General features: G+C 37.4%; 4 protein-coding genes across 4 annotated transcripts; 2 read left to right on the top strand and 2 right to left on the bottom strand.

Annotated features, from left to right (window-relative positions):
* Positions 1-297: 297 nt before the first annotated feature.
* Positions 298-3254, bottom strand: nito (RNA-binding protein spenito). Its single transcript, XM_076125567.1, has 2 exons — positions 3029-3254; positions 298-2938 (listed from the first exon to the last, which is right to left on the bottom strand). The coding sequence occupies exon 2, from the start codon at positions 2910-2912 to the stop codon at positions 663-665; it is 2250 nt and encodes a 749-aa protein (XP_075981682.1). The 5' UTR covers positions 2913-2938; positions 3029-3254; the 3' UTR covers positions 298-662.
* A 317-nt stretch (positions 3255-3571) lies between these two features.
* Pex11ab (peroxisomal biogenesis factor 11ab) lies at positions 3572-5513 on the top strand. Its single transcript, XM_076125568.1, has 3 exons — positions 3572-4138; positions 4294-4409; positions 4672-5513. Exons 1-3 carry the CDS (start codon positions 4083-4085, stop codon positions 5214-5216), a joined length of 717 nt encoding a protein of 238 aa, XP_075981683.1. The 5' UTR covers positions 3572-4082; the 3' UTR covers positions 5217-5513.
* A 269-nt stretch (positions 5514-5782) lies between these two features.
* mRpS17 (mitochondrial ribosomal protein S17) lies at positions 5783-6519 on the top strand. The gene is made up of 2 exons (XM_076125013.1): positions 5783-6015; positions 6094-6519. Exons 1-2 carry the CDS (start codon positions 5890-5892, stop codon positions 6451-6453), a joined length of 486 nt encoding a protein of 161 aa, XP_075981128.1. The 5' UTR covers positions 5783-5889; the 3' UTR covers positions 6454-6519.
* Positions 6520-7039: 520 nt separating this feature from the next.
* Positions 7040-12157, bottom strand: Fcp1 (RNA polymerase II subunit A C-terminal domain phosphatase Fcp1). Its single transcript, XM_076125174.1, has 12 exons — positions 11841-12157; positions 11215-11362; positions 10812-10949; positions 10281-10531; positions 9944-10086; positions 9427-9760; positions 8943-9178; positions 8570-8715; positions 8248-8406; positions 7839-7969; positions 7523-7569; positions 7040-7241 (listed from the first exon to the last, which is right to left on the bottom strand). The coding sequence occupies exons 1-12, from the start codon at positions 12056-12058 to the stop codon at positions 7108-7110; spliced, it is 2085 nt and encodes a 694-aa protein (XP_075981289.1). The 5' UTR covers positions 12059-12157; the 3' UTR covers positions 7040-7107.
* Between the last annotated feature and the right edge of the window lie 132 nt (positions 12158-12289).

Below are 12289 nucleotides of genomic sequence, written 5' to 3'. Positions count from 1 at the left end.
ATCAGAATACTTTTTAATTAGGCCTGTGAAGGCTTATCACTATGTTTACCTACACTGTTTCTGTATCAGTTTTAATGTCATTTAATGACCACAAGAACACTATCACAGGGCTTCACTTTATGAATTAGATTTGAAGCATTTACACATCATTTTGAGCAGTGACTAAAACTTGGAACTTTCACTCAAGTGATAACAGATCACTGAGGCACATAACAACATCACAAACTAGTCACTGTTGTAACAACAACTGCACTAAGAGATTCAACACAACTCACAAGGTTTAAAAAAACTACATCATCAGATGAAATAATCTATTTTGCAAGTTCACACACTTACACTACACATCACCTAACCATACACTGAATAAGTTTACACTATAACTTTTATCATAATAAATATACACTTTAAAATGTTCAAAAAAAAGTTGCTGTAATACTAGCAAAAACTATGTCTACATATTTGCAATAACAATGATTGCTGTCACTACATGTGTGAGCTAACACATCACTTGCACATGTAAAAGTGGAACCTTCACATAAAGTGTACAACCACCTCACATCACTACACATCACATTTATACATGACAAATTATTTTCAGACAGAGTACTTTTATAAAGAACTTAAACTAGTGATGTACCCAAGTGTACATCGGAAATCGGAAGCTATGCAGAACCACCCCGCACCACCACTATGACCAGATGGTCCTCCTTCAAGCTCTCCTCGGTAAGGTTGTGACATGTTCTCTTTAGAAGCTCTGTTGAAAATTCACAAGGTGGGAAGGAGTACAACACACCAGTGGCTTCTGTCTCTTTGTTCAGGAGTGAAATGACACCAGCAGCTTCTTTCTGTTTTAAGTAGGACACCAAATTCCTCATAGGTCTAGTCTGAATACTGGCATCCTCATTTGTTATGGAAGCTGTTGAGCCCGCTACACCCAAGAAGATAGCATGAGAACTGGATGTGGCGATGCGCTTCTGAACGTCATCTAATTTTGGTTGATCCAAGCGCAATCTTTGAGTTATTCTCAGCTGATTCTTGCCATCTTCATCTTTCATTAAACTGTCAATAATCTCAGAATCTCCATCTGTCAAATGGAACTTTGTGGGGAACAGGGAGTTTTTAAGGATTAGCGCACCGTTCCAGATTGTCGTTGCTTTGCGCACTACTTCCGGCAAGGTTCTAGCAGACGCGAGCATACCGCCACTGCGGCGTGGTGATCCGTCAGAATCGCTGTCTGGGGAACGCCTACGTGGAGATCGTGAGCGTGAACGATCAACACCAGGTTCGCGTGATCCAGATCGCCGAGCACGTCCTTCGTATTCTGGATCAGTAGGAGCACGTCTCCACTCGTCTTCGCGATAATCACCCGAGCCGTGATATACGCCTCTGTACATTCCACGTCCTCTACCACGATGACCACCCCTTCCTCTATATCCTGGTGTGCCATAGCCATAACTTTCGTCCCAAGCCTCATAACCTTCATATCCTTCTACAGGCCTTCCATCTTCACCAACAGGTGGTGCATAAGGTTTGGGTCTGTATGGACCCCCAGTGCCAACGTCAGCGAAATCAATACGAAGACGCCTTTCAGGTCCACCAAGGGGAAAACCTCTCATCTCTTTGACTGCAGCCTGAGCAGCATCAATAGAATCATACAAAATGTATGCATGTGGTTCACCTTTAGCATATTCAATCTTTTTAATAGCTCCAAATCTATCAAATTCTCTCTCTAGTTGTGCCACAGAGGTCCATGGACCCAAGCCGCCAACCCAAACTCGGGTGGTGGGTGTAGCTTTTCCATAGCCTATCTTACATTGGAATTTTCCAATGTATTGCCCAGAAAGTTCTACTTTAGCCCGATGAGCCATGTCTAAAGTTTGATAGCGAACAAAAGCAAATGCATTGCCAGTGCCTGGAGGGGGGCGTTTTATGTCAATATCTTCCACAATCCCATAGCGGCCAAAGATACGGCGCAGCTCCTCATCTGATATGTTTATCTCTAAGTTACCAGCAAAAAGAGTTCTTGTTGCCAGTGGGTCATCTTCTGGCTGGACATGATGTAAATAATTGGGAAATTTGTCTTTTTTGTTTTCAATTTTCTCGAATGGTGGATGATGAGGTCGAGGCATGTATGGGCGTGGCATGTAATGAGGATGAGGAGGGTGATGCATGGGAGGTCTGTGGTGCATCGGAGGACCGTGAGGCCCAGCCATGGGATACTCATGCATCGGTGGACGAAAATCTCTATGATGAGGAGGAACTGTCGGTGGAATACCATATGCTCTATCATCAGGAGGAGGTCTACGCCTCTCAGGCACTGGAGACCACGCATAAGAGTAAGGACGATCATAATCAGGTGGTGTAATGCTTCTTGGTCGGCTTCTATATTCTGCTCGAACAGGCTCATATACCGGGTCAACAATAGCAACTTTATCGTACAAAATAATACGGGGCTTGGCATGTTTGGCGTCTCTTGCATCTTCGGCACTCCTGAAGCAAACATACGCCACTCTCTCGTCGAGTTCATGGGAAATCTTAATACTGAAGTCACCAAATTTCTTGTATTCTCGGTACAAAGTATCTTTGACGATATCGTCAGACGCTTTGACGTGCAATGCACTCACACAAAGTACCTTGTAATAAGGACGCACTGAATCTTCTCTGATGTCGCGAGAACGAACATAATCGTCGCGATGCGGCGACACATAGCGGCCGCGGGGGCTTGGCGAGCGCACCCGACGACGGACCCGTTCAGGGGTGACGCGCTCATCCGAGCTGTCGTCATACCGGCCTATGCTACTGCGTGTTCTTTTCGATCGCGGCATACTGTCTCTTGACGAACTCCTCTTCATGTTACGAATTTTCACCGTTATTCGATCTCTATCTCTATCGCTACGCGGTAATCCAATCATGTAAGCTCAGTTGGACGAACCACTATCTGAAATGCACAACATTACACGTCACTTCAAAATGTCGCTTTGTTCCAGAAGTTAAACCACCACAACGCACAATAATGTTTTAGTCTTACCACAACGAAATTAGCGACTCTAGTCACTTAAATCACAAAACACCTCCACTCTTCACAAATATTTTAATAACCTAACAGAAAAGAAAACCTAGACAATTCACGAACAATAAAATAAAATGAATTTTCGTCGCTGAGTCACTCACGCATCGCCGAGAATTTATTCAATATGGCGGGCGCGGGGCGACTTCGTTTCGTCGCTCACTTGACGAGCGAGCGAGCAAGCGAGAGCGAGGCTAAGACCACAGACAAAGGACGTGCAGCGCTTTCTTTTTGCTTTTGATTGTCCGCGGCCCCCGATTACTTCCGTTAAAAGACAAGGATTGATTTCAAATTGTAGGTACTGTCGAAATAAAATCGAAATAAATCTTTCTAAAAATCTAAATAACTTAACATTGCGTTACTCGTAAAGCTAAACCGCTAAACAAATTAATGTCATCTTTTCCCACCTAATTGAATTTTTTTGTAGGTGCTTTTTAAACCGCAATAAATGTAATTAAGGCTCTATGAAATAAAATCCTTTCAATCATCCAGTATAAACACACCATTCAAAGACATACTGTGTATTGTGCAATGGCAAAATGACAATTTGGAATCAATCTATTTTTTCAATTTTTTGTCTTTGAAAAACTGTCTGTCAGTTTCTCGTCTGTGGTATCCAGATATTATTTTTTTGTAATTCTGTAATATTTTGGGACCGGGAGTCGAAAATGTTTTTTTCGCAAAAACGGCGATATAGTAAACAATAATTGTGATAAAACACAAACTGTGGAACGGTCAGTTTTAATAACTATGCTACATAACATCACATTTGATTAGGATGTGGTATAAATGACGAGTTGATAAAGTAAATAAAACAAGTTGTAAACATTGTTTTTTGGGCAAAGTTCAAGGTAAATACTGTGTAAAAACATAAATATAAGCCGCAATATTATCATATCGCAATCCTTAGTAATATAGTCAAGCAGCCTTGCTGATTACAAATAATAAGAAAGTGTAACTGATGGAAAATCTTTGTCTTGAATACCTACATCATTGAAGGTGAAACAAATTAAATATGGATGTGCTTATAAAGGTTAATAACCAATCAAATGGACGAGATAAGTTAGCCAGGTAAGACTTTAAAATTTCACAGTATATTTGTTATTTTGTATTCTTAGTAACTTATGTCTTTAACTTCCTATTCATGTAAGTTATGTGTTCCAAACCTACTCTAAAACCGAAATTAACCCATTATTTCATTTGATTATTAACAATTTATATTTCAGATTGATACAGTACACAAGTCGCCTGGTATGGCACCAGTTGGAAATCAGAAATGCTAACAAATACTCTGTGGATAGAATTAAAAATTTAGAACTAACTTTAAGTTCTTTCAGAAAAAGTAAGTCATATCAATTAATAATTTATTATGCTTATGTAGTTTAAAGCCATAAAAGATAAGGATTGTGATAAGAATAACAAATACAATATCCTTGCATTATTTACAACTAAAATGTTTTGAAGCATGTTATTTATGGAAAATATACTGTGAATTGTTATTAAGAGATCAATAATAAACTCAAACTGAATTGAAAATGTAGCCTTAATTTAGCAGATAGCTTAGGCAAAATAAAGTTTAATGTTAAATTTATCTTCTTTTTCAGTTCTAAGACTTGGAAGATGCATAGACATCTGCTACACTGCCTTAAATAGTATGCACATGGAGGATCCAATACTGAGGGTTACTCTAACCATCAGTAAATTGGCACACTCATTGTTTTTGTATGCAGACCACATTGTTTGGCTCACTAAAAGTGGTTTTCTCAAAACTGACTCCGAAAAATGGAATAGAACAGCAAACAGATTTTGGCTACTGTCAATAATTGCAAACTTATGCAGAGATTTCTATGAAATTGTTCATCTGTTGGAATTACATAAATCAACATTCTTAAAACCATCAGAGTTGCTGAATGGTTCACTAAGAAATTATGACTGGGGTGGTGGTCTGAAATATTTATACATGTTTGTATCTTGTCATAATGATGTTTTTATTGATACATTGAAAAACTCTTGTGATATATTCATTCCCCTCACTGCTCTAGGATTTACTAAATTAAGCCCTAGCACTGTGGGTGCCCTAGGAGCAGTATCTTCCCTTGCTGCCATAGTTACTGTTGTGAAACCCATTACTAAACTGGTCCCCTCTTAAGTACTTTATTTCTAAAGTAAATAATAGAATTGGTGCTGCTAGGCTTTGGATTGTGATATTTTATTCTGCCTTAATTTGTAGAAGTACAAGTAAAAGTGTTACAAATGGAGTTACTCCCAATTATCAAGCAATGTTTTATTTGTATTGGGTAAATATTGATAAGATTAATTATAAGTTGTTGAAATTGTGTCAAATTATTATCTATAATAGTTTTATTTGATTGTAAATTTTTGATTATTTAGATGTGACTGTTGATTTTTAAGTATTATGGGTTATATTAAATGTTTAAATGAAATGTACAAAGTCTAATTATTTACTTAAAACTTCACACTTAATGAAACATACATAAATTAGTCAGTTCATGCATTTAATGTTCTATCTCAGCGTTTTAGAGATGCTTAATTTCTGACATGACGTGACACAATAATTTCTATGAAAGTTGGTTATAAATGATCAATAATTATAAAAGTTTTTTTAAAATCAGTTAACAATTATGAACTATAGTAGCCCAACAGTACATAAGCCACGAATTGTTTTTACAGCAAGGCAGGCAACACTTAGGTTATGTCAGCTGTCATACAAGAAATTGAAGAAATGTCAATTTGCACTATTTGAGACTTGGGTCTATTTTACAGATATTTTTCAGAAATAATTTGGCTAATTCTAAGTGAAGATGGCTAGAAATATAGGTGAAGCCGCCAGAAAATTCTTATTACTAGGACACTGCGTTCCCACAGCAAAACAAAATGCTGCCAAAATTAGAGTGAAGAGGTTAGAATTGGATGAAAACTTGCTAATGGTTTGTATTTAGTTAGTTTTATAGATAGAACTTGGCACTTTATATATTTGTTTGCACGCTAATGGTACAATATTTTAGTATTTCAGGAAAGATGAGTTCTATTATTGTCATGATCCTCAAAAAATGTGCAAGACCGGAGATGTTGTTTTGATTCAAGCATTACCTCAAAAACTAACTAAGTTAATTACACATGAAGTAAAAGAGGTTGTTTACACGTTTGGTGACATAACAGACCCTGTTACTGGCAAGAAAGTGGCTAAGGAAAGGTACAGAGAAGATATTGATAAGGAAGCTGAATTGTATGGAAAACTCAAATCTACCTTTGACTACAATAAAGCACCTCCTAGGGGCTGGCAGGATGGAAAGAAAGACTTCACATCTAAACCCACCTATACAAAGTTCCATGTATTTGATGAAAATGATCCCTATGCTATTTAATGTAGGAATAAATTAAAATAATAGTGTATGATAAATTAAGTAGTAATAAAATTATTGTGTAGAGAATACTTGTTTCATTACAAGGCTAATGATGTTTTAATTTATTGCAATCACCTGAGAACTAGACAATAACCTCCAATGACCTCCCTTATTATAGGAGAAGACCCTTGCCCAGCAGTAAGACAGTGATGTGTTAAATTCATTTAAGAGTATGACATTAATATTTGTAACCATACCTGATAATTTGCCCCAATTAGGCAAAAGATTTTGGGTTTGACTCCCAGGTGGAGCAGTGTTACCTAGCATATATTTTTTTTTAACAAAAAAATATTTCTAAAAATGCCTAGGAAGCTATCTATTGCTGCTAATCTATCTAATTATTTATTACCTTGTATTATGCATTATAAATGCTAAAATGCAAGTAATTTTTTAGCTACCTTGCATGTAAAAAAATAAACATATATTAGTATCAGAAGCCATGAAAAAGCATAATATTTAACTTTTAGTCTGCACTGACCCATTAATGGGCAAAGGTATTTAAGACGACATAATATATTAAGAACACAGGAAAAAATAATAACAATGGTTAAAGAAAAAGAGCATTTTATTTCGCCTTAGGCTCATAATTTGTAAAGATTGCTTTTGTCGGTGGTATCAGTCCTGTGCTAGGAGTTCTTTCTCGAGGGCCGCTCCCATGAGGTTCCACGAGCTATCATCGTCATCGGGCGGCTCGTCGTCTGAGGGGGGTGATGCTCTTCGCGGTCGCTTGCGAGGTCGAAGCTCTTCGCCTAGAAGACACGATAAGTAAGTAAATTATTACACAAGTTTAAATTACTGTTTAGTTTGTTTTGTATGTTTATCATAAATTATATTATTGAAATGAATAGATAACTCAGTTTTTCTATTAGTTTAACAATGGACCATAATATGTATGGAATGAAATAAAATAAAATCTAACTTCAGTTATGGCATTTAAAGTCGTCTTTTTATGCCAACTGTTTTCTTTATAGTAACTGAAGAGTTTGTATATAGTTAATGGGTAAATGATAATAACTGATAAGGCACTGACCTGGTTCTGAATCATTTGTCGCCTCTGCTTCCTGGGTATCTAGGAATCTAGAATAATAAAACATCACAATGTGACTAATGTGTAACATCTAAAAACATTGCCTATGAATACTAGTGGGCATAACAATTATTTTTTAAAGCTAAGTAATAGAGAAGTAGTTATAGAAACTTATTGTAGGCTAAGTTTGAGCATCTATTTTTAAGCAGTGCATAAACGTAATGGCATATCTTGTAGATATGCAGGGCATTTAAACTTGGCTTATTATAACTCTTATTTGATATATTATAAGCAAATAATATTATGTTCAATATTATACCTAGTTAAGCTATTCTCCGCACTTTCAGTTAATCTGTTCTCTGGAGGCTTCTCTTCATCAAAGACATTGTCATCCTCTGCCTTCATTTCATCAGATGAACTCTCGTCCGATTCATTGAATATATCTTCCACCTAAAATGTAAATAAAATTATGCTTTCAAAAGTACGAAAAGTTCCAATATTATTTTTGTACAGCTCAGCTTAGAGTACTATCACGGGAATAAATAAATAGGTGGGTACTAGTTCGTGGCAATGGCCATATTCTTCTCAAAGAAATAGAATACTTTGTCAAAATGTTGTACCTACGTCAGTGGCGCTTTTCATAAGCGTTCAATTTGTTATGCCGTGTCATACCATTAGAGGTAAGCAACTGGCAATAGAATAGGCTTATAACAGTCAATGATTCATACCTCTCTATCCATGTCAGCAATGTCATCGCTGGAGAAGGACAGTAGCGGGTTGATAGTGTCCATGAATCGTCCGGAGGGCGTTCGCTTGCGCAGCGCGGGGGCGGGAGCGGGCGCGGGCGGCGGGCTGCTGCAGTGTGCCGGCGGTCGCCGCGAACTGCTCTGTGAGAACAACAACGGTTATTTATGCGTAGCAAATACTAACCAAAGCATTTAATAAGGCTAAGCTAAATAATAATGAGGAACACCTTCCTCTAAAACTTAATTTGTATTGCGAAAGTGAAGAATATTGGGTACTGTTAGTGAGTCTAAAAAACTACTGTACCTGTCCGCCTCTTTGCAATGGGTACAATCTCTCGTCTACCCGCTCCCATCGTTCTGCGCAAGTCCACAACCAATCTGGCGTTACTACATGCAATTTGTTCGTTTTGCCTTCACCCATGCGCCGGCTAGCGTTCACTTTTGCTGTTCCTGTAAATAAGTAATAATTATTGAAGTAGTGTCATATTATTATCGCCATCGGATCAGGAAGTGATTAGAGTACTGTGTTTCTTTTCTCGCAAAAAGTTGTCTTGTGTTCTTACACCTCAGTTTACCTTTAGTTTATTAACACTTATTTTACGTGTTTTGTAAAAGGAGTTTCGGACACATATGCATTGTCAGTTGTCAGTGACTATTACAATAATTGCATAACTTACCAGCTCTAACAGCCACTAAGTGTGTAGTCTTATCAGTATAATCCTGCGTGACCTCAGCTCCTAAGCTACGAGCCACTTGGTACGCTCTAGACGTTTCTAATCTCTGATGCGTCGGCACTAAACCACTAAACACTAAGCTTGTCCCAGACAATACTTCACACTTCACTTCTGGTATAATACATTTTAAGTCGGGGATCCGATTCTTGCCCATTTTATCGTAGAGATCATAGAAATGCCTGAAAGAAGATAAACATTGGTATAAGGCAAATGTTTAAAGGAGTATAGTGATGTTGTGTATGTTTCTATATTTAGGGAAATTTATTATGCAAGTTACATAATATGGCATAACATAATGTTGGTATGTATTTTATGACTAGGTACTATCTGTAAAGACAAGATATAAATTTTAGCAGTAAAATATAAATTTTAATATACCATTCAAGGTTACACAAAATATGAGCTAATTTCTGTCAGTCATACTCACTTATGTATTCTTTTAAGTATATCCTCCAGATAAATTAAGTAGTCATCAGGGTCTTCGACTTCTATCTGCCCATCAGAGGTTTCTGTCCACCTGGGCTCAGCAGGATCCTGTCCTATCCTTTCATCACCTTCCTGGTCAGCCTCCTCGCTTTCCTTCGCCTCAGTATCATTGCTCTTAACGTCTTTAGCGACTATCTTTCCATTACTCCCGTCTTCTTTACTCTCTTTTTTCTTTGCATCTTTTTCTTTTTGTTCTGGTTCAGCATCTAATGTTGGCATTTGATTTGCTTGTGCGACGTCGTTTTTGACACTCGGTGCTTTAGGTTTTTCATTCTCTGCGGAATTAATATTTATTTTGTATGTAAATTTCCTACAGTTAACAAAGGAATATGCTTATGACTAATTATCGTGATATGATACGCAGGAGGATGTTGTTTTCCGCAAATACACTGAGTAATTTGAATAAAATAATCTGTATAAAATTTATGATGCATGTATAATGTAGTAATATTATTTACCTGGCGGAGGAGGCGCGTTAATGTCTCCAGTTGATTGGAAGAACGAATACGGTCGAACATGAATCAAATTAGTCGCATGCCGCCACACATCTTCACGGTCGTCGATTATGCACACCATGTTATCGCCGCACGGGAATAATGCCCTGCAAAGTTATTTATAAACGTAAACAAATCTGTATAAGAATCAGAACAAAATGTTTGTTATTAAATGTAACCTTGAATTTAATTCTAATATCTAATGTATTATTTATTTTGAGGTGTCAGCATGTTTTGCAACAATTATACTGTCACTTCATACATTTTTTAGAAGTCCTTCGAACTCCTAAAAAAAACTCACTTCAAATTAGCAGCTTTTGTTCTCGCATCAAAGCACTCGTCTCTAGAGAGAATCCTATGAGAGAAGTACTTCTTCTCTGGGTCGAGGAGGTCTGCCACGGCGTGTGCGTACTGTCTCGCGCCAAACGTGCACACATGCAGTTCGTAGTTCTTCGACGCTGATTCAAGGAACTCCTTGGTCCGGGGGCGCAGGCGTGTGTGGCACCAGCGCCCGGGACAGCCCGGCCCGCGGAGAAAGAAGTGCAACACTCCCTAGGTAAAAAGAAACAGTTCTGTTTAAAAATATTGATAACTTCTTATGAAACCTTTAATTTTTATACTTGGAACTCTAACACCAGTGAGGTATCTATTTAAATGATTCTGATTGAGATTGATACCTTGGACATATGTGTTAATATGTACATTAAATGACATGCCTTGTAAATTTCCTTATTATGTACTTTACCTAGTTAGCCTGACTTAACAGTTTTATGTAAAATCATGAGGTAGCTATAAAATCTTTAATTGTATAATAAAACAACATATTTATTACCTTTAAGTTAGGTGGTATGTTATCATTAGTTGTGTGAACTAATGTCTGATCAAGATCCACTAGCAGGACCAGCTTCCTGTCCTTCAGAAGACGCTCAGCATCCTCTCTACCTAATTTCTGGGCCAGCTCTTCAGACACCTGAAATCATAAACATGTTTTGATTATTATCACTTGTCACTATTTGTTTGCATACTGTAGTTGATAAGAATAGTAATGTAACCCTCGTATCTGTCTTTCTTTAAAAGCTTAATAAAAGAAAGTCTTCAGAAGGGTAACTTTAATGTGTGGATATTTATGAAGTTATAATTATGCGGACATTATAACTCGTATCTAATCCAAAATGTTGCAAAACATTTGCATGCGTTTTGAAAAAAATTAAGTTAAGTTGAATATTGAGCATTACCTTCAGTTCAGGTACAGAGTGTACCATAGGGACAACAGCCACGTCTCGGCTGGTCACCTCGTCGGTCCGTAGGTCTGCGCCGCATTCCGCACACATCTCCTTCATCACAGTCGGGTGCCGACATTCTTCCAATTCAGCTACCGGCGCCCTGTGCAATGTTGAATATTAACTTAGAATCCCTGATATTCCAACTGCTGATAAATATGACAAGTTATCAATCATCAAGTTATCTACTTGCAGATTGCAGTGTTGTTGTATTTTGTTCTAAAGTTGAATTTTTCGTGTACGAAGTTTAGTAGGTACCTACGTGCGCAGAAATGCTTATAGATACGTATGATATAGCGCGATTATATCATGCCCGGCATATTATGCGCGAAATGTGCAAATATTGTTATTGAATACATTGAAATCAAGACGTTAAATTGTATGTTTATTTTAGGTTAAAATTTAGGCGGGAACATTACGTTGCACTTGTATTTGCCGCGCAAATAATGCAATTGCATTACAAAATAAAAAGTGTCAACCACGTTGCACTTTTAGCAAGAAACATAGTTTTTATGTTGTTATTTTGTCATCAAAATGTTAAATAATATTTATTAGCGCATTTACAGAGTGACGTCACTTACCCAGGCTCTGCAATGTCTCCTTCCTTCACCTTGATCGATGAGATAGTACCAGCACGAAGGGCTTTATACTTCTTCAAATCAGTGGCAGAGCCTGATGAATCGTTGTATAAAAATAAAATTTGACCTTGCGAAACAAATACACCTTGTTTTACTTTCCACTTAACTACTTTCACAGGTTTTTCTGATGGAACAAAAATAGGCATAGTTTTGTCGGCCATCTTGAACGGATATTGCGCGTTATTTGTAGAATGGCGTCGTTCTATTGGCCGATGGTGGTCCGTTTTGGCGGTTAACGTATATTTACCAATGAGAACACGTTATGGACAAAATCAATACGCAAAAGATTATTGTATCCGGAAATAATAGTCTTCAAGGAAACGTCAAATAGAAAACGTTCGAAAACCTAAAAAATTATAAATACCTACTACAACATTTATTAGGTGCGTGTT

This window comes from Anticarsia gemmatalis, chromosome 17 (genome assembly GCF_050436995.1).
Source record: "Anticarsia gemmatalis isolate Benzon Research Colony breed Stoneville strain chromosome 17, ilAntGemm2 primary, whole genome shotgun sequence".
Classification (NCBI taxonomy): domain Eukaryota; kingdom Metazoa; phylum Arthropoda; class Insecta; order Lepidoptera; family Erebidae; genus Anticarsia; species Anticarsia gemmatalis.
This window is presented reverse-complemented; position numbering and strand designations above follow the sequence as displayed.